This window comes from Aphelocoma coerulescens, chromosome 17 (genome assembly GCF_041296385.1).
Source record: "Aphelocoma coerulescens isolate FSJ_1873_10779 chromosome 17, UR_Acoe_1.0, whole genome shotgun sequence".
In the NCBI taxonomy this organism is placed as follows: Eukaryota; Metazoa; Chordata; class Aves; order Passeriformes; family Corvidae; genus Aphelocoma; species Aphelocoma coerulescens.
In genome coordinates this window covers 6,484,613-6,506,526 of record NC_091030.1, presented here as the reverse complement: position 1 = coordinate 6,506,526, position 21,914 = coordinate 6,484,613, and the positions used below count along the sequence as shown (strand labels likewise).

General features: G+C 46.9%; 1 protein-coding gene across 7 annotated transcripts in view; it reads right to left on the bottom strand.

Annotated features, from left to right (window-relative positions):
- Positions 1–21,914, bottom strand: part of PRRC2B (proline rich coiled-coil 2B) — a 43,079-nt gene that overhangs the window by 11,805 nt on the left and 9,360 nt on the right. For 5 of the 7 annotated variants that reach the window (XM_069031924.1, XM_069031925.1, XM_069031929.1 and 2 more), the window contains 17 exons: positions 17,597–17,764; positions 16,498–16,675; positions 16,181–16,283; positions 15,158–15,230; positions 12,297–12,440; positions 11,439–11,680; positions 10,960–11,081; positions 10,363–10,505; positions 9,675–9,765; positions 9,080–9,272; positions 8,398–8,713; positions 7,590–7,786; positions 4,840–5,044; positions 3,932–4,151; positions 1,233–3,299; positions 898–1,097; positions 69–214 (listed from right to left, as the gene is read on the bottom strand). In XM_069031924.1, coding sequence (XP_068888025.1) covers positions 69–214; positions 898–1,097; positions 1,233–3,299; positions 3,932–4,151; positions 4,840–5,044; positions 7,590–7,786; positions 8,398–8,713; positions 9,080–9,272; positions 9,675–9,765; positions 10,363–10,505; positions 10,960–11,081; positions 11,439–11,680; positions 12,297–12,440; positions 15,158–15,230; positions 16,181–16,283; positions 16,498–16,675; positions 17,597–17,711 — 4,755 coding nt within the window. In that variant the 5' untranslated portion in view covers positions 17,712–17,764. Of the gene's footprint in view, positions 1–68; positions 215–897; positions 1,098–1,232; positions 3,300–3,931; positions 4,152–4,839; positions 5,045–7,589; positions 7,787–8,397; positions 8,714–9,079; positions 9,273–9,674; positions 9,766–10,362; positions 10,506–10,959; positions 11,082–11,438; positions 11,681–12,296; positions 12,441–15,157; positions 15,231–16,180; positions 16,284–16,497; positions 16,676–17,596; positions 17,765–21,914 lie in introns of those variants that run through there. The other 2 variants (XM_069031926.1, XM_069031928.1) reach the window with 2 other exon arrangements.

The window sequence follows — 21,914 nt, the reverse complement described above, 5'->3', positions numbered from 1 at the left end:
GGCCCTGTTTCTCTGACTGCAATCCAAACCATGTAAAAGATCCAACTTTTCTGCATCCCATTCCTCACCTGAGCAGCCTGTTCCTTCTTCCTTCGCTCCTCCTCCAGCAAACGACGCTGCTTTTTAGTAAGAACCTCAATGAAGCCTTCCCCTGCCATGGAACCAACTTCATTCTCTTCTGCTGTGTTCGACACCCGATTATCAATGATGGTACCTGAACAAACCACACAGGGGAAAATACAGTGTGCATGTATGTGCATATAAAACTTTATAATAGCAGTAATTTAAAAAGTGCACTCCAAAGAGGATCCATGCCACAATAAGTTCACCTAGCAACATCACAGCTACATTTTGAAAACAAAATCATGATAGTCTGTTGACATCTACCAGCCACTTTATCTTGCAGGACTTTGCTGTCTCTGTTTCAAGATGAGCACACCTCAGCTGGAGAACTTGGGAACGGGAGCTGTGAGATAATTCAGGTAATTCTGTTTTCAGAGATGCTCATTTCTTGTCTCCCTGCCATTAGCTCAGCCTCTAATTCCCCTCTATGGATGCTCTCTCAACTTCCTTCACACAGTATAAATTTCAAGCCCAAAATACATTAGCATCTTAGAGAGAAATACAGAAATATTCTCCCTCAACACAAACTTTCAATAGAAGAAACATTAGAGACACTGTCAGATCTGGCTGAAAAGTTTGCGTTTAAAAATTAACAACAATTTTACCTTCCATGTTTTTCTGTTTAGATACACAAGAATTTTCTTGTTTCTGTAAACGAATGGAAAAAAGGCCCTAATCTGATATTAAAAATTGCACTGGATTGAATCAGTCTGGCTTGGAAATCAGCCACAATGTGTTATCCTCTTAAAGAAACAAATTAATCAAGACACTCACTTCCATAACTCAGTTCAAACTGTGACAAGGCCTCTCCCTTCTCACTTGCTCTTTGCGCAGTGGATTTGTGCTCCTTCTCTGGCTTTTTACCCGGCCCCTCAGCACTCTCTGAGTTCACATGGGAGGCCCTATCCAAGCTGTAAATGGAATGGCTGCTCCCACCACTGGTGTTGCCAAGGCCTCCTCCTTCTTCTGGAGACCTACACAGAAAGAAGGAAAAGGATTTAGTTCTGTCAGTAGAACACGAGTACAAATGACAAGAAGAAAATGCATGGGGTGCATGTCCACTCCTTCAACATCTGCGTATCAGGTAACAGATCAGAAAACAACGTTACCTTTTGCTCTTTATCAGGGTTCCGTTCTGCTGGCTCTCGTATCTGGAAGCTGCTCCCACCCCAGTCCTGACGGACTGCTCTGCAAACCCTGCTGGCTCAGCCTTGCGGCTCTGCCTGTCCACCAGTGGCCTTTGGCTTGAGAAACTCCTCTTTGCCAGTTCCCTCTTCTCTCCCAAGCTCCCAGTGCCGAGGCCACCTTCCAGCTGGCTCTCACTCTCTGGAACTCCATCTCTTCTCTCTCGTCGCTCACTGAAGTCACTGCTCTCAGATGCTGTCTCCCACTCCTCATTGGCATGGTCCGAAGAGTTTTGGTAGGACAGCTCAGGAGAGCGTCTGCCCGAGACGCTGCTCTTCTCTGCAGGGCTCAGCTTGGGTCTCCCTGGCCACTGGCTGGGCAGCAGGTTGGGGCCTCCCTCCTCGGGGTTCCACTGCCCAACCGATTCCCTCTCCTGCCTGAGGCGCCTGAACCGTGGGGGCTTGTCCTGGCGGGGGGGACGCCGCCTCCTGAAGGGCCTGTTCTCTATGTTCTCCTGATCCGCTGAGTAATCCTCCTGGAAAAAGTGCCTTTTGTCATCCAGATGACTCTCATCAAAAACCCGGCTGGAGAAGGAATCCGTGTGTTTGTAAGAGTCCTGAATGTAGTCCCTGTCAGACTGCTGCCTGCTCCCGAAAGCGTCTGATGGAGATGTGTGGCTGTACTCCTGCCACCCTCCTCCCCCACTCCTGCCTTGCCACTGGCTGGGCTCCTTACCCAGGAACCCCCTTCGCCCATAGCCAGAGTTGCTCAGTCTCGGTGGCAGTGACCTCCCAAAGGCTCTTGGAGCCCTCATCTTAGGATCCAGGCTATTGTGATCATCTGAATAGATTTTGTTGGACCTCCAAGACTCTTTGAAGTCTCCCTTTTTCAAATCACTGTCCTCCCTGTCCAGCACAGAACCTTCATTGCTATTTTCCGAGCCCCTCTGCCGGCGACGCTTGGGGAGCTCCTCATACTCTGACCCTTCACTATGTGTCTCACTGGCAATCCGGCGCCTTGGTTTGCCTCTGGGGAAGTCCTCTGGCTGGTTGAACTCCCGGAGCCCTCGGCCCCGGCTGCTCCTCTGGTTGTTGTAGACACCCCTGCTGCTCACAACTGTGCCTCGGCCTCTGAAAGTGAACTCTCTGAAGCCTCTCCCTCGCCCACGCCCTTGACCTCTCCCACCAAAAGCTTGCTCCTCATCAATGAAGATCCAGTTGTTTCTTTTAGTGGGAGGGAGATCACTGGTCTCTCTGGATAGTTTTTTCTCCCAGGTTCTTTCTGGCTTCTCTTCCTCCTCCTCCTCCTCTTCTTCTTCTTCTTGGGATTTCTCAGCCTCTCGTGCAAGGCTGGTTTGGGAAGAACCTTTGTCATCCAGCAGGTAACGTGTGGAGTTCAGCAAGGCAGCAGAGTCGTCTGACTCGTTTTCTGCCTTCTGAACAGCTGCCTTCTCCTTCAATGGGCGTGAGCTGTCCTCTCCCTCCAGTTTAACCTTCTCCATCTCCTTCTCCTTCTCTTCCACCTTGAGGGCTTTCAGGACTGGTTTTTTAATGGGGCCCGACCGCCGTGTCCTCCCCATTTGCTCCTGGTGCTGCTGCCCGCTGGTGTTGCGGCTCTCAGGAGCCCACTCTGCTGTCTCTTCAGTGGCCTGTTTGGTATTGGCTCCTTCTTTCTTCCATGGGTCAGCACTGAACGACTGCTCATCCCGGGGCACTTCTTCAGCAGCTTCTGCTGCCGTCTCCACAGGTTTCTGATGGTGGCTGATATCCCAACCATTATATTCAGGCTTCTTCTCTGCTTGGATAAAATCAGGCTCAAGGGGCGAACACCTCAGGTTCACATGGCGGCTGCCAGCAGGACAGGCTTCCTGCACGCTCTCCTGGTGCTGAAACAAGAGATCCTGGCCTATCCTCTGAGAAGACAGGCAGCTGTCAAAGTCTGCTTGGGCCTTCTTGTCAAAAGCATTCAAATACTCCTCCCCTCTCTCCTCAAAGAGATCTCGCTGAGTGCTCAGACTCTCCGGTCTTCCAGAAGCAGAGTAACTTTCATTCCTGAGAATAAAACAAACAACAAACAAAGGAAAGTCAGGTAATGCACAGCACAGCACAGCTCCAAGGGCCCAGGCTGCACACAAGAGGTGGAAAGAAATAAACTGGGGTTTATGCTAAATCATGAGGCATTGAACCTATAAATACCAAAATGCTGGGAAGAGCTGCTGTGGCCTCAGGCTGTACTGCCTGGTTTGTTAAATCAATGCATGATAAAGGAAACAGTCCCTGTGACGGGCAGCAAACTTAAGAAATAAAGGGAGATTCAACCTCCAACAACATGGAGATCTGAAAACAAAGAACTGGTCTTAGAATGTCCAAAAAATGTAGGAGATAAACTAGAAAGCATCAGAATTTTTGCCTCATTGTTTTTTATACCTTTCCCATGTAGGTGACAAGTCCCCCTCTCCCTCTGAACAGGCTCCAAGCTGGTCAGATATAGAATTTCTGAATAGCTCAGTCTGTAAACACCTCTACAGCAAAAACACTCAGGAGAGTAAGGATGCTCCCAGATCAGCACCTGGGCCTGTTCACAGACATCTTTCAGGTCAGCTCTACACCCACTTTTCAGTAGATGACTTACAGCAGCACCTCCCATGGCAGCATGCATGAGGACAGGGGAATTCTGCACTCACCTGGCATGCAGCCCCTCCATGCTCATGCTGTCAGCCTGTTTTTGATGTGACAGGGAGTATCCTTTGCTCTGCAGAGATGTGTAGCTGTCCTGGCCCCACACTGGCACAGGATCCAAGGGAGCAGTTTTCCTCTCTGCCTGCCCTGCTTGACAGTTCTGATCTTCAGACCGACAGCTGCTCCCACCAATGGAGTCCTGCTGAATCATGGGCTTCATAATTCCTGCTCATGACAGAGTTCATGCCATTAGCACTAGGATCTCACAGACAAGAAGAATTTAACAGTCTCCTAGCTTGGACTCCCCCTTCCTTCTCAGGCAGCAGGCCACTGCAGCCATGGAAACCTCTCTTGTAAAGGGGAGCCTGTGCTTGGAAAATGCACAGCTGGGAAATACACCTGGAGTGATACAGAAGATGACACAGCTCTCAGAGCCCAGCCCACATAGACACTACACAGCATCACTGGCTTGGGATCAAGCAACCCACAAACTCCAGGGAATGATTTATACATCCTGATGTTTACATTCACACCTTTGAAGATCAGTAACAAGATAGGAAGGTGCATAGTGCACCAGCTCAGGAACTACAGGGTTTCTCCATCACATTTCCTAAAGGGGGTCTATTAAGATTTCACATGATTACAGTAAACTCCAAAACTCATCCTTCTTCTCCAACAGGTGAGACCAGTGGATCTGCTACCCTTTCCTCCAAGGGGCAAGATCAGTCACATCAGCTAAGCTCACAAAGCAGTCAGGGAAGGTCTCTCACTGCAGTGCATTTCAACCAACTTTCTCATCCCTAGAGAATGGATACCAGCCAGAAGGCAAAGTCTGGACAGAAGTTAAGACACACAACAACTTTCCAGATATGAACCGACTCAACGGCCAAGATAAACACTGACAACACCTCACCTGAAGGGTGAAGGGCTGAAGGGTAGAAATCCACGGGGGTGCGACTCTGGGCCATGCGAGGGTCCATGTAGGACGGCATCATCATCCAGCGGGGATCAAAGCCGAGCATCTGCGGGTGCGGCGGGTAGAACGTCCGCTGGGGATGGGAGTGGGACGGGGGAGGATAGACCTGCTGCTGCCAGTGCTGCATCTTGTACAGCTGCTCCTGCAGGGAAGAGGATGGGCCATTGGACATGGCTGTGGTGCCAGGAATCACACTGACATACCGGTCAACCAAAGGAAAACACATGCCATCCATCAAAGGCTCAATCCCTAATCAGATAGGAGGGGGGAGCAGGCAATTCACTACCAACTGGGAATGTGGCAGTTGTTAATTCTGTAAATACCAGAGCAGCCAGACTATCACACCACTGTGGGCCAGGCTATGTGGCCAAACACAACAGATCAGCTTTAAGATCACAATTTGCATCTTCTCAGCACTCCTATGAATACAGGACAGCTTCCTGTCAAAACACCACTTCCTAACTGGAACCAAATACTTTAGAAGATGTCACATTTTTCAGGAAATGAAACTTGAAATTTATTTAGTGTGTATATATATTACTTCCACCCCTGTCAGCTGAACAGATTATATAAAAACAACCTAAACCAAATTAAGAGAGCTGTTAATATTTTACAGTGTTTCCTGTGCATCCTCCAGAGACAGGCTGGCACTTGCAGGTTGTTTCTACATCTCCCACATGGCCAGTCCACCTTCCTTTAGCTGAGGACTGTCATGATGTTAATTTGATTTGACATTTAACTTTTGCTGAAGATCCAAAAAGAATATATATTTGAAGGGAGTTCTGTTGTATTGAAGAAAGCTTTCAAACACTAAACAGCTCCAATTAACATGAAATGTATCTACTTACGTGTCAAACTTGCCACCATCTTTTTTTGCTAAGCTTACAAGTGTCAGATACGGTACCTGTTTATTAAAAAAGCCAATCCCCAACTGCAGAGCAAAAGAGAGACCTTTAAATCTGAATCTGACACATCATTACAGCAAGGAAGGCTTTGATAAATGCAGATTATATCTACATTATCTAGTCCTCTGGTACCTTGGAGAAAATATTTCCTTCATGAAACCAAAACTTTTCCATTTTATTCTTTTCATAGAGCTACCAAAGCAGCAATACAAGCCAGCCAAAACATGCACTGCCTCATATATACTAACATCACAGAGGATAAGAGAAAATAAAATAAAACTTCGTGTTCTTCCAGTAGCAATGACCTGTGGTATTATTAGCATGACAGCAAAGACATCCAATTCTTTTTTGTTTAAGAGCATCTCTTTTCAAGAGTAACATTAAGCAGCATTTGCTGCTGTACATCTGAATCATGAAAATGTCAACTGCTGAGCAAGGAGCACAGGAAACATCCATAAAAGAGCAATTACTGAGCTTCCAAGCAGAAGCCCATTGTGAGCTCTTCACTAAGATCTGCGGCAGAGTTGATTGTATCACATTTCAAGTGGTTATTTTATGAAGAATGGCAATTAACTTTGCATTATCTGAAGCCTGAATCCTGTCCCCTGGTTTGGCCCCGCTGCCCTATAGAGGCTCACTGCATCTGGAAGCAGAGCTGCACAGCACGTATGGCACATACAGCACTGAAAGGTCAGGCAAGAGCCAAGATGCACAAAGCAGTTCAGCTGATGTCTCAGTGCCCCAGAAGAGAGTTTTCAATGCAACAGAAATGAAACATTTAAGACCAAACATTTTTATGGTGCAAAGAAAACAATTATTTGAAAGAGCCTCACAGAAAAAAACCCAAGCAGGCAGTAGATGAGAGCAGAGCAAAGGATCGGCCCTCTGCAAAGGCAGGAGGTGGAATGAGAAGCGTGCCACACCAGAACTCCCTCCCAGTCCAGAAGCAGTCCAGCAACTTGCCAACCTAAGCACAGTTTGCCCTGGCAAGCAAATGGCTGCCCATACATACAATGGTAAGAGCACAGCAAGCACCGAGTGAAATGGAAGCAGCTGAACCCCAAGGGTTTTCCCTTCCCTTCCCTTCCCTTCCCTTCCCTTCCCTTCCCTTCCCTTCCCTTCCCTTCCCTTCCCTTCCCTTCCCTTCCCTTCCCTTCCCTTCCCTTCCCTTCCCTTCCCTTCCCTTCCCTTCCCTTCCCCTGTGTATTCAGCCACTGCAGCAGTGCTGAAGAACAGCAGCTCATCTTGTGCCAGAGAGTAAGAAGAGATGTTCATCAGGTTCAGCACCAGCCCAAGGAACAGAAGCTTCCCTGGGCCAGGCCTACACAAGCACCAAGACAGCCACTGATGTGCTCATGGCTTTGGACGTGGGAAGCAGAACATCCCCAGCTTCTCCTGCTCATGCCATTTGTAAAGCAGAGCTCTGCCACAAAACACACAGTCCTAAGAGCTCCCACTGTCAGGAGATGCCCAGACAACTGTGCAAGACAAGTCAGCATTTCTGACAGCACTGTGTTTTTCTCCTAGGCAAGTGACAAACCTGGCTGAGCCCTACCCACAACAGCTTCAGCATCACAGGGTGCACGGAAAACTCATGTAGCTCATATAGAGCCTTTCTACCCAATCAGACAGGATACATCCATGATCAGAAGTACTGAAAAAAGCCAGGGTAAAAACCCACTTATCTCCTCCTAGCCCAAAGACTGATGGTGTTGAGAACCCAGCAAACACAATGATTCAGTGGGGGTCCAGAAAAGAGGATTGTGAGCTTCCAGCCATTACCTGCTGCTGTTGCTGCTGCTGCTGCTGCCTCTGGAATCGTGGGGGAAGAGACTTCTGGTATTTGTTGAATTCTTGTGCTGGTGAGGGAGCTTCTCTGAGCTCCTCCTCACTGCTGCTTTGGGCTGCTACTGCTGGAGCAGGAGTCTCCTCTTCCAGATAGCCAACAGAGGCATCCTGCGTGTGAAACTCAGGAGTTGCTGCAGAGAAGAAAACAAGCCTTCCAGAGCCTGCTCATGACAGAGCTGGGAGTGCCCCACCACCACCAAACATACACAGGTGTGGCCATGTCCTGACTGCATGGCTGAACCTTATTACAATCATATACAGCACATCTTCTACCTTGAAAGCCTATAAAGGGTTTTGTCCATCTTGTTATAATGATAAATTCTGAGATCCTCCTTTGCTATCAGCCTTCTGCTTAAGCACTGGGGACAAAGTCCTTTTCCTCTTAGTCCTTAAATCTGCCAGCACTTACTGATTTTCTGATCTATGGCCATGAGCACTTAATATTATCATCCAATCATGAGAAGCTCATGAGGCCCATTCCAACAAGGCCCCTGCTAGCACAGCTCACTGAGCACAGCAACTAAAGAAGTTTGCATTTATTTCAATAGCTTTTTTTTATTTAATCAACCTTCCTCACCAATGCAAAATACTCTGCAGAATGCAAGAAGCAGCAGATCTCTCAAGGGCAGCTGAAGGGCCCTCTGAACACTCCCTCCCAGGAACTCCCCCACTCCAGGTAAGAGATCAGCACAATGGCAAAAAAAGCAATTTTTACAGGGTGAGGCAGGCAGTGTTTCTGTACCTTTACGGAAAGCATGGCCATTCTCTTGTGCAGTGTTTTTCTCTGTGCTGGGAGGTCGCACATCTTCATTCCCTGTGTGTTTCTGTGTCTCCCCACTCTTCTGAGCCAGTTTGCATTTCTGATCAAGTTGCTTGAGCTTTGCAGCACAGGCTGCCAGGCGCTCCTCCCTGGCACGCCGCTCCTCCTCCTCCCGTCGCCTCCTGGCTCTCTCGACAGCCTCAGAGATCTCAGAGTGAACAAACTTCTGTCTCACAGGCACCTTTTCTTCTTTATCCTCGAGGGACTGCTGCCTGAGAACACTTCCCAGTGCAGGCTTCTGCCAGAGAAAAAACATTCCTCCATAATCATGACCCAACTAGCTCCTCTCTCTTGAGCTTTGCATCCCATGCTGAGGGTATCCCCTCCTGACTCTCTCCCCTCTATCCCCATACACAAATCCCCGTTACTGGGGAGAGTTATTGCTATTTGGTTTAATAACTCCATTTTCTCACTGACAACCCCGCTGTTCTGGACCAGCTTCAATTTCTTTTCCCTAGTGGAAGTGCTATGCACATAGATGTGGATAGGTGGATATAAACTAAAAACAGAGAAATTCATTAGCGTCCCATTTTCAATAAAATGCCAAACTGGCCTCTTAAGGACACAGATGGGCTTCCAGCTCACCCACATGGGTTCAACCTACCTGGTATTCCGAGGCAGAGCTCCAGCCATTCAGCTTCCTTGGAGGCTGCTGTGAATCCTGCACTTTCCGGACTGGCCGGGACAAACCAACTGAATCATTCCAATTTTTTCCTTCCTCCAAGGTGTGCTTGACATCTGCACTGTCTGCAGAGCTCAGGGACAACTGTCGCTGCCTTCTGGGATCCCAGCTGGTCCTGTCACATAAATAGCTTTATTATTGCATTTGCTACTTGCCTCAGAAAGCACTTGCAGCCTTATCAAGTGGCAAAGGCAACTGACTCTAATAAAAAGGAAAGATCACAAAATGCTACCAGAAGTGATGTGCTTTTCTTTAAGGTGCATAAGAATCAACTCCACTATTGTGCAGCAGGATAAAGTTGAGAAAAGAGGAGGAAAAAAGCCTGGCAAACTGGCAGTCAGCTGCTAGGCCTACACATATCCTTGAAGACCACTCAAACACTGGCCAGTAGAATCAACAAAGTCACAGCAACAAACCCGAGAGATCAAGACTTCACATTTAGGACAAGTTTTTAAAGACCCTGGTATTGTTCACTTTTACTGAAACAACTGTAGGTGCAAATAGAGCAACTTCTTACCACTTCTGTCGTCCATCTTTAAGAGTTTCTTCCTCTTCTTCATCTTCACTAAACTTTAGTTTCTCAGAGTAATCCACTTCATCATGAATGCCTATGAAGGCAGCAAGGGAGAATGGATTTATGAGAGGAAAGAAACAGGTCTCTTGTCCTGATAAAGCTTATGCCCCACTTTGGCACTGAATTAGAGGACACACACACTTGGCATGAACTACTTGCAAAGCCAAATGTCCAGCACTGGTCCTAGAAATCACAGAATAGCTTGGGTTGGAAGGGACCTTTAATGTCATCTACCAAGCCCTCTCCTCAATAAGCAGGGACAACTTCAACTACATCAAGCAAGAAATTATGTGAGCAGTGTGGACACACACTGCTGAACAGCTGGGCTGGTCCCAGAGGAGGAGCACAAACAGCCTGGAAATGGGGGCTGCAAATGAGGAGACAGTCACCAAGACAGGCTGTGTGCAATTGGATACTGAATGCCATGACTGAGAAGGCAGGACTAAATCTCCTTCCCCGCACCAACAGTGCTATTCCTCCTGCTGCGCTTGGTGTTTTCAGATTTTAGGAGTCTTCAGATCCGGTTCCTTGAGCACAGTGTGATGGAAGGATCAGAAGGATCCATTGTGTCATCATTTACACCAACAGCAATTTCACAACTACACAAAGCTAGAGCATGAAGGTACTTTACCTGCCCATCCATCATCTGCATCATTGTCCAGCTCATCCAGCCCCTTCAGGTTCTCTGCGTTGATGATGGTGGGACGAGGCACTCGCTCCATCTGCTGCCGAACTGGGCGTGTTGGGCGAGACAGGCTGAGCCTGTTCTCTTTTCTGCAGGAAAACACAGACTTGGTCAGAAACAGCAAACAGAAAATTAAAGAATGCAAAGCCAAATTTGTAACACCAAATCAGTCCTTTTCTACTGTGCACTTATGAACAATGCATCCGAGTTTCTCTCCCTGTCCAGCAGTTTCTTCCCCCTGTCTACCTGGTACACACTTCCTAGAACTTACAGATCAGAGCTGCAACCCCTCCAGTCCAGGATCACACACCAATTCCCATGTCCCCCGCTCTTCAGACACACAATGCCTACAGCCTTGCAACATTTCAGCTGCTGTATAGCTGGAGCAAAGCACTCCTCCTTTGGGCAAAAAACAGGGTTTCCCCTTTGGTGCCTACAGCTTCACACATGCAACTGCATCCTTGGCCCAAACTCTCGCCTAGTTTAAGGTTCATGCCACATCCTGAACCTGCCTCTCAAGTGGGAAAGTGATGGCAGCCTTACCCATCCTGGTCATTCATTTGGAATTGTCTGAAAGGTACCCGGGGCTCAAGCCGAAGCTGAGGAACGGGGAAAGACCCTCGGTCCAGCGATGCAGGGGTCTCGGATGGCTGTTGTGGACACATCTGGAATGAGGCAAAGCAGAACAGCCTGGTTTTTCTCCTTGCCACAGGAAGGTTTACCCAGATGAGGTTACAACATGTGCACAGTAGTGGCACCCGCACAAAGGGGAAATGAACATTTCATATCTGTCTGCCCAACAGGCCACATGCTAATGGTTCCCTCCCCAGCTCCAGAGGCAAAGGGGCAACTTCTCTTTGGGTAGAGCAAGGCTGTGCTACACAAACTAAAAACATGTCAAGAGAAGGATCCCTGAGCAAGCTCCGAAAACCAAGAGCCCAAAAAATACATCTCAGCTGATTTCAAACCCACACACACATTCCAAGAATCAAGGACACCCTTGTGGAAAAAGGGTCACTTACAAAAGCAGGTAGCATGTCATGGTATGTGGGTGGCTGGTAGACGTTTCCCATGAACTGCGAAGCCCCTTTGCGGACAGGCTGAGCTGGGCGGAGAGACGGCTCCTTGGGATCGCTGGCGCTCGCTGAGGAGGGGGCCCCGTCTCCAGTGCTGGAGGTTTTGCTGCCCAGCTCAGCAGGGGAGGCGGTCAGAGATGTGGCAGAGGTGATGTTCCTCCCACCGCCCTCCCTCCAACTGGTGACATCTGGAAGGGAGGTAATAACTATGTTAATATTTGTAAATGCAGGCAGCCACTCTACCAGAAAGTCTCAAAATCTCAAGTGCTCTGGTCAAGCCCTAATTACACTAAGGTTGTAGAAAAATATCAAGGACCAATAAAAATCTCCAACTGTGTTTATTTTCTTAAGAGAGGAGCAGCATCAGCTGTTACTAAGTAATTGCTGCATCAGTGGTATCCTTATTTGCCAATAAACCTGAACTCCTACCAACTCTGTTCCCCATCTCCACAGTCCTTACCCTGCAGAATTAAGGCCAATTAGATGCAAAAACACTCAAAGAGAAGCCACATTACACCACACACTAATTTCATTGTGGCTCCCCTCACCCAGGAAGGGGCCTGCTTTGCAACATCACACAGCAATTTTTACTAAACAGTGTAGTAGATGACAGTCCATACTTGGCTGTCTGGACCACAGAACATCAGCACCACGTGATCATCTGCTAAGCAGGCCTGACAGAAAGACAAAAGGAAATATAAGGATGGAGTACTTGGTACTACTGTGAACTGGCACCCCCTGCCCAAAACAGACTCAGTGGGTTATGTGCTGGAATAAGGCAGAAAGACACAATCCTTCACTCACTTTGGGGGCGGAGGCTTGGTCCTGGCCCATACGACGGATCTAAGGCGCCCTTTTCTTTGCCAACCTTGTCCTGCTCGCCAGCTGCTTTCAGCGTCGGAAATTCCTCGGGAGAGAAGGATAACAGTCGGCTTGAGGCCCTTGAACCTGTCAGACAAATAAGTGTTGGACTCAGAGAAGATCCTTCCACTGTTTCAACTCCCTTATGAGATCAGCCTGGAAATGTGTCTCCTGGGAATCTGGGCCTCTGGCATATTTAAACCCAAATTACTATCGTACCAGCACCTCACTTCACATCCCCAACACTCTCAGACACTGTCACCAACACAACAACACATGTCCTCACCCAGCACTCCTACACTCAGGATCTTTATTTATTCTCACATTCAATGAAGTCAGTGAACTTTCTCAGCTTCCAAATATTTTTGTGAAGTACAGAATTTAGACAGAGGCAGAGATATAAATTCTGCAAGATCACCCATAAATGATACCCTGCTATCAAGTATTTGACATTTCTATTAAGACTCTTTCTGCTCACACCTCACTCTGCCAGGGAAGCAAATTGTTAAAATTTCTGTCGATGTATCAGTGAAAGATCACAGGTAAGGACAGATGTGCTACGCTCTCCTCCCTGCTGCAGCATTTTCAAGATGCAGATCACTGGCCAGATCAGGCCAGGTTCATTTCTAGTCACTGGAAATTGTCTTGCTGAGTCATCAGTCACCCCAGAACAACAGTTCTCTGTCAATTCTAAAGACCTGCCAGTGCCTGGAACACAAAACACAGCAATTCTCCTAAATCTGTTGGCAAGATAACACTGAAAAAAAGGAAATTGCTAGCATTACTGTACTATTAGACATTAAAAGAATTGCTTTTTTTGAGAACTGTTTCTCAGTGTTACTTGGCTAATGCTCTCTAAAAAAGGCATTTCAGAATTATATTAGAACCATCAGCAATGAGTACTGAAGACTTGCAAGAGTCTCATCCTTCTCCTTCCTTGCCCTGAAGAGTCAAGACAGACTGGCTTAAGTCATTTTTATTTTCTGGAACTTGCACACTGCACAAGACCTCCCATGTGAAATTTCCAGGGAAGACTCTGCAACAGCTGCCCGAAACACCCTCAGTTTTAGACAGATGAAATTACTTGAGAAGGACATTGCCTAAATACATCACAACGTAGCTAAGACTTCCTGAAGAGTTCTGATTTTTACTGAACTAGAATGGCACAGGTAAGTGTCTTTCAGGGGAGACATCCACCCCCAGGTAAGGCTGCACCATGTAAGAACTATTTAGGTGCAAACATTAACAACTTGTACTCTAACCCTGAGCAGCATCACACTGAAAAAAGTCTGGTGCCTCTTTTTTTTTTTCCCTCCAAATGTCCCTTATACAGAAAACACAGGCATGGAGAAGTCCATAATTAATTTATTAGACCCCATTTCTTCAGGATACACCCTCCAAAAGAGGGTGCAGCCCTCTTCTAAGACATAAAAAGAACAAAAAGCAAGAGACTCTCCTCTTTGTCTGTAAAACCTGAATTAGCTTAGAAGGAAAAGCAATTGTTCAGTGCCACTAGAGAAGAGGTGCAAGCATGGGATGGCCTAAGAAATCCTTTCAGACAGATTTCTGCTGCTTCTGTGATTCAATTATCTTCTAATTAAGCTGCCCTCAGCCACATAGGCAACTGTTTTCTTGGATTGAGAACTCTACATTGTTAAGTGTGACCTAGAATGAGTTTTCAAAAAATCTTTTAAGAACATCGTTAGATGATCAGATTTCAAAATGACTGTACAGGAGGTCTACACAGCAAGACTCAAGAAAGTACCAATTAACCAAACAAGACAGTCTTTGCACTGGCCACCAACCTCAGGCAAGTACAAGTTTCTGCTTTAACATTTAGCCTTCAAGAAACACCCTCTCATTAAGGGCCTCATTTAATTTAAGGTAAACTTGTCCCCCCTTGTTTCTGCAATCAGCAGCTGTCTCTTCAGCAGTTCTTTCAAATCTCTCTGCAATTTCACTTGACAAGTGAATGGTTCCAGGTCTGTTCACATTAAAAGTGGAACTGAGCCGTTATTCTCACTATGGTTTTAATGGCACTACTCAGTGCAGCTGGAAACCACCTCCTGTGTGGAAATGGATGCATCTGAAGACAACTAAACTCCCAATTCATGTTAACACTGCTTCAGGATTCTCAGTCAAGCAGAAGCCATTAGCAGCACAGTTACTGAGGGAGACTTAACAGCAAGGCCTCAGCCAATGTGCAGACAGGTGGACCCTGCAGCAGCTCCACTGCCACTGCAACTCCCTTGGATCATGGATCCAAGGAGTTCTGTACAAGAACATTCCAGCCTCACTTCTGACTACCCAGTTAGGTGAAGATGCCCTTGCTACTACCCATGGAGATGCCTACATTTCCCCTCTCTAATGTCCCTTCTCCTTTCTTCTTCTCTTCTAAACCAATCCCCCCCCCCCCTCCGAATTTCACTCTGCTTACTGCACCTTTATTACACACTGCTCTGGGCTGACTGAAGATTCTCATGCCGGGGCAAACATTTCCCTTCTCCTTCAGAACCTTCCCCTCCCAGAACTCCCTGCTGCATCCCAAGAGCATGATTTGCTCTGGTTCAATGCAGCCATGAGACACATTCTGTTCAAGCAATGTCTTGCACTGGCAGCCCTGAAGTGATTCAGCTGCATCATTCCAGCCGACACACCACACAGACTGAAAACAGGACTCAGAAGGCCTCACTCCCATTCTGCACCAGGCTGACAGGGAGGGCCGGAAGAAATGGAGCCCACCACCCCATCTCATGCCTCTTTGGGAAAAGCAGGCACACACCATTCCCCTTTATCATACTCACCACCTTCTTGTCCTGCTGGCTTTCCATTCAGCTGTGCCCATGACTTTGGTCCACCTGGCACTGAATTTGTACTCTGAAAACAAAAGCAAAAAAAGAAACCCCAACACAGATCAGTTAAGATTCATGACTGTTTCTCATTTCCTGACTGGCACCTGCTATGGTTCAGGCCTCAAGATCACCCAGATACCACAGGTCTCCACAGCTTCAAGCTGGGGCTACAGTGAGCTGTCCCCCACTCTAGTGTACTACAAAGTAGTACTACTACTACAGCAAAAATCCTCTTCTCTGCTCTGCCCTAATGTCTCCTCTGCCCATCTTCACTGTTTCCCCAACTTGAACTCTCATCAAGCTTTCCCTTTGTTCTGCTGCATTTTTCCAAATGGTCTCCTTAATCTTCCAGATTTGTTCCATGCTACACCTCAGCTTGAAGGCTACCCTACTTTCTCATGCACTAACTACTCTTCTCCTCTTCAAAACATAACTCCTGTCCTGATTTCCCTGAACCTCAAGGGTTGGGAATTTTTTTTAAGCCAGGAAGTGTGAGATCCGCAACACATGGGGCCAGGTCCTTGCACTCTCTGAGACACCTTCTTGCTTGCCAGTAGCTTTTTCAGGTCCTAACACTGGCTACTTCTCCCACATAACCAGATCTCTTCCCATCAAGTCTCATCAGGCTGGGAGCAAGAGCTGGATCTGTTGTCACCACGTGACGTTTGAATTACAACTGAAGTAGAATAGTTTAGAAGTGCTAACCAGCCATCCCACATTCCAGCCATTTTTTTTCTAGACTGCAACTAGACTTTCTGCACACGTTTGAGAAATATAGTTCTGTGTATGTTACTTTTGTAACCTGCAGCACAACACTCCTGGTGCACAGCAGCTGGGACTCAAGAGAGTCACTTCCACGAGAACCGATTATACAGGAGCTTTTTCTTAAGTGCAAGGCAACACAGGCAATTAAAGCCTTCAAGCTGCCTGGGGACAGGGGAAGCAGGGTGGCAGTCAGAGACTGCTGGCACCTACCTCCTGACTGATTGACTGTGTCGGCTTCTGTAAATTGGAGACAGATTTCTGCAAACCCTGCTGCGGCAGCGACTCCTGCAGCTGTGCAGCCGTCGCACTGGAACTGAGCAGAGACAGAAGAGGTGAGACCAAAGGGGAAGGAAGGCAGGAAAACAACTCTGGGCAATTTGGCAGTTGCTAAAAGATCAAGCTAAAACACTGGCTCTACAGGGGCCTGGACAACAGAACTGATCCCTGTAACATCTGACACCAAGCACAGTAGGGCACAACCACTGCTGCCTGCCTGACAAAACTTATCGAAGATTCACTCTACCCACCTCTTTTGGTCTGGCTGATCCTGCTTGTTTGCCCATCCTGTACCGTCCTTGGGTACTATAATGATGTTGGGGTCGTTTCCTTTGTTCTCAGACTTCAAGCTAGGCAAATTTGCAGGAGGTGGCATGCGCCGGGCAGCAGCAACTTTCCCAAGACTCTGTAAGCCATGTCTAGGAATAACTGGTGAGAAAGGAACAGCAGCAGGTCAGAGGGCTGTATCCTGCTAGATAACTAACCTTAATTAGGAAGCCTGTGGCTGGGTGCAGCCCCAACAGAAGTGCTGCTGCTATGTCAACACACAGGTTGCTTCCCACAGGACCACAGATGCAGCCGTCTGTTGTAGCAGCTGGCAAACAGCTCCTACAGCGGGAAGGAGAAAAATCCTTCTCCCTAACAAAGTGCTCACAGTGTCTTTTTGGAGGATTGCACAGGTAGCTCTTCCATTTCACCAAAGAGCAGCAGCATCCCCTTTTTACAGCTTGGCGAAATGGCCACGCAAGTCCACCTCTCAGCAGACAAACAGGTGACCTAACCCGGGAATCCTGAGGTCTCCATTTTCCAGCTCTATCCACCAGACCACATTTATTAAGAAAGTATTTTATTTTTTGTTTTCTATTGTCACACCAAATCCAGCACCAGTCCAGGCAAGGTAATTTTTTGAACCCACTATCTAATTTTGGTCATATTTCCACTGCAAAACCAACTCAGTTCTTTCCCAGTGGCCTTCAGTCCATGACTCTCACCTCACACAATATCTGACGAGCTTAAGGCACTTCAGTCAGCTCAGGTGCCCTGCCCTGGCACAGCTTAAGGCCCTGGTAAGGCTTCCATTTAAGCCTGCTACCTGTCCACTCTGCAGCAAGGACACAGGCAAAACGAAAGGGCCAAGAGCCCCCAGCTGTCCTGGGTAATTCCTCTGTCTCCACAGCAACAGCAGCACAAAGAGTCGTGGACATTTTCCTTTATGTCTTAATGAAACACAGGCTTTGACACCTGCACAGACACTGCAAACCAGTGGTGTCCCACAGGATCAACAACCTGAATGAGTTCTGCAACAATACTCTTAGAAGACATCAAAAGCTTTCTGGAGGTGTTTCTTACCTGTAGTTCTGATAGCTTCTATTGACTTTCCTTTATACTTATCAAACAGGCTGAGAGTCGAGTACTTGCTTTTCCCATCCTTTCCCTTGGTTATTTGCCCCAAACGATCGGACATTGCGATGAAATGTCATCTAGTAAGGAAATTTCTCTGCGCCGCTCCCGATCTGCCTTTTAACGGAAGAGAACCAGGAAACCCCCATCAAACGGATTGTTCAGCCACAGACAAGCAAAACACAGCACACGCACAACAGCAAGAACTGAACATACTCAGTGAGCACACGCATCAAGTTACAAGGTTTTAACTCCCTCCTCTTTAGCCACAAGAAGCTTTTGGGATTTAAGATTCACAAACTGAATGAAAAGAACTGCAGGAACACACTTCTCACGGCATCTTTTTTCCTGCCACTCCAGTGCTGAAAGAAGTGAGGTGCTCTAAGTATGAGAACACGAGAGGGGGGGTCAACAAGTCCTTGCTTTAGAAGGGTAAGTCTGACAATAAGCAGCTAAACACAGGGATTCCTAAACATAAAAGCCAGAAAAGCGCTGTATCTTTGTATCTTATACCACACTGCAATTTATCATTGCATTTCCCCTCAAACACTGGCAGCTAGGTTTGTAATGTTTAGATTATGGTTCCACACTGGCCAGTTATACCAGCAATTAATGCTTTGACAGCATCACTGGAAGGCAACAGAACTATTTCTCCAAATTTCCTTTTCCCATTGGCTGGCCATGAAAGAGAATTAAGGAGTCAAAAAAAAAAAAACTGCTCAGCCATACCAGATTCAGATTCTTGAGCCTGTGAGTTCAGCTGTTCTACTATGAATTCTCCGAACACATTACCAAAAAATTACATTCCTCTGTTGCTGGCACCTTGAACATAATTTTTAGCTTGAAATATACTTTTCACAGCAGATGCGGTTTGTTATTTTTCAATCTGATCTTTGCTGGCACAACATGCTATGAGTAACACCCATCATGGAGCCAGTCTCCTTACATTGACTTTTTGGCTCCTGGAGCCTGGGACAAAGCTGAAACATGGGCAATGCACACACTATAACATCAACTTTTATGTCAGAAAAGACACTTTGCTTACTTTCAATGGACCTATCTTTTGGTTTTTTAAAGCATCATTCTGTTCTAAATTTTCTCAAATCTAGCAGCTTCATCTAACCTTTTTGCACATAATTTAGACTTCCAGATTTCTTGTTGTAAAGCCTCTACTTTGAGCCTAAAACTGCTGGCAGTTTCATTTTACCATCTGCTAGGTCCCATCCTAGGGTTTCAACTCTGTGTTGGGAGTAACAAAACACTATATACATGTGTGCGTGTATATATATATATATATATATATATATATATATACACACACACGCCCCCCTCGGATCTTCCCACACCTCACACTTTCTGAAACTCACCCAGCTGAAAGCCTTTTTCCAACAGAGAGAGCAATCACTTTCTGAAAGAAACTATCTGACCAAAGGCTACAACTCCCATCAGCAATGCCTTATCAAACACAATTTGCAGGTAAGAGGATTAGTCCATCACACATTATGTACAAATTAAAGCACAGACTGAGAACATGCTGGATAGAGCCAGGCTTGGAACGCAGTGCCAAGTGCAACCGGTCAAGTAAAGCCCATCTAAAGGCTGATGCCGGAGGCAGATGTCTGACCAATAAGCCTGGCACGACACAGCATTTGTTCTTGCACTGCAGGATTTAAATCAGGTCTGTCAGGTGCAAGAAGCCATGGACTCTGTGCTAGGTAGCCAGGGAGAGAGACAGAAGAGTATTTTCTGTCACTCAACAACACCATCCACGGGATGCTCAGGAAAAACACCAGGCTCCCCAAGAAGCCCCTCACAGCATTTCTGCTGGACCACCACATGGGGATGCAGCATGAAGGCTTTGTGGAGGCAACAGGGCACCTTTTCCTGCAAGTAGCAAACAGATCTTTGGCTCCAGTCTGGTTCATCTTTGCTCGGATGGCCACTATGTGCCAAAGAAAACAACAGCTCCTCCCTCACTTACCCATTTGCACTGTATTTTATTAGTAGGACAGACATAAAAGAGAGAGGGAGAAAACACACTGATTAGCACAAACTTGGCAGGAAAGCACAAGTTGGACTGAGAACAATGAGCTTTTTGAAGGGGCAGAGTTGTGGGGAGCCCCAGAGCAGAACAAAGAGCAGAGGGTGCTGTGCTGGCAAGAGCACAGCCACCTACTTGTACAGGTATACTGCGCCTTGCAGAGGGTGCCTGGCTCAGGGCCTATCCACACCATGGCAACCCTGCACCAACCTCACAATAAAAGCAGTAAAATCCACTTTGAAGTTTAGAAAGCTCAAAACAGACAAAATTAGAAGGTGTTTAAAAATAACCCAACAATAACAAACCACCTAGCAGATCAGGTTCAGGAGTTATCTGGTTAACAGAAAACCCCTGAGTTCCTGAAAGTCAATGTGCAAACAACACACAGGGCAATGCTGCCAAAGAGAAACCCTGACAACAGTTACGTAATTGGGTCTCAGCTGCCTCTTGATTACATCTTATATCATTAAAAGGATGCGGGAAGAATAAACAACCACTTCACAGCGGAGGAGCTGGGGACATGTCGGGATAAAGCCCTTGTCAAACTTTCTGGGACAGACAAAACTGCTCTCTGGATAAATTAAATTTATTTTCAACTCCTTCAACAAGACATGAAACACATCTTTGTTTATGTGTTATGTGTGTGCTCCAAAGGGGAAAACAAGACCATGGAGAGGTGGAGCAATTTCCATAGTCACTGTGCAAAGAGGCTGCAGCAGAACTGAGCTGGGTCAGAGCTGTGGGGCGGGCAGGACCTTGCTGCCTGTCCCTCCTGCCAGCTGCAGATCCCAGCTACTCCAAGGGTGTATCAGCCAGGGAGATCACCCAGCTCACCCACAGCACTTCAAAGAAGCCACAGAGCCTCCCAAGACTGGCACAACACTGGACTATCTTCCCATCACACAGTTAAGCAGGGAATCCAGGCAGGGATCATAAAGGCCTTCTAGCTTTGAAGAGCAGAGCCATTTCTGATAAAAATCGTGATTTATTTAGAACTGAACTGCCAGTCTGTGTGCTCATTATTAGCAGAGCTGGAACCAGAAGGCACATGCTGATGCTGACAAGTGAAAACCGACAGCCTCGGCAGAGCCTCTGACCTGTGCTCAGGGTTTCTATGCCCGACAGCTGACCCTGAAGAAAGCAATATCCCCTGTTACAGAGAAATCATAAAAAAATCAATCACCAGCATTTCTGCAAGATTTCTCTCTGTGTTTATAGAGGTCTGTGGGGGAAGGTTTGCTATCAGTTTCAGCATGGAGTGTAGCTCTTCCCATTTTCAGGACTTGCAGCATCTCCTACTATATCCAGGGACAGCACCAGACAGCAAAACACTGAGTGTCTGAGCAATCACAAAATACTGCAGTATGACCAGTTCCATTAGAGATCCTAGGATGCAAATAACTGCACCAAAAGCACTTGGGCAGAGAGCTCCACTGCCCAGGCATCCTCATGTCCACACTGTACTGCCCTGCATCCGATTTTTAGGTATTGACCCTGTCTAACTGCCTTTTAGAAGGGTAAATTCTAATCCAGAGAGCAACAGTGACATTTTAATGTCTTAAAGACATTAGCCTTACAAGCATACAAGTCCTGGAGCTACAGCAGGCATCTACCGAGCCTGTCCTGCAAAAGCCCATGTGAAAACCTTGAGTTCCTGGCACTGGTAACAACTGGAAACCCCTGAGCTGAAAACACAGCCAAATGGAGGAACTCCTGACAAACAGGATTGTCTGCAAAGCTCTTTGCAAATCTATGTATGCAGGAGGCTGGGCTGCTGGTGTTTTATTCACAAGACTTCAATGGAGCTTGAGTACCTGGAAGTCAGCCAGCCTTAACTGAGCAGGGCAAACAGATTTATGAAAGGTAACACACATACTAGAAGGAATCACTTCAGCTACTCACACACCACTGAGCTCTACACCAAGCACAGTCCTGACTACTGCAGACCTTCACTCCTTGCACAGTCCTGACTACTGCAGACCTTCACTCCTTGCTCACTTCACAGCAGCAGTCACCAACACAAAACAAAGCAACAGGATGGAGATTAACAGTGAAAAGGGTTTTCTCCACAAGCAGAAAGATTTCTGATGTGTAACTTTATGCAAATTGTTCAGAAACTCACAGGCTGGAAAGGCTAAACAGTACTTTCAGAAGAGAAAAGTGTCTGGAGTCATGTTAAACTGAAATATACTGCAGTTCTTAATGTCACCAGCAATGCAAAACCTT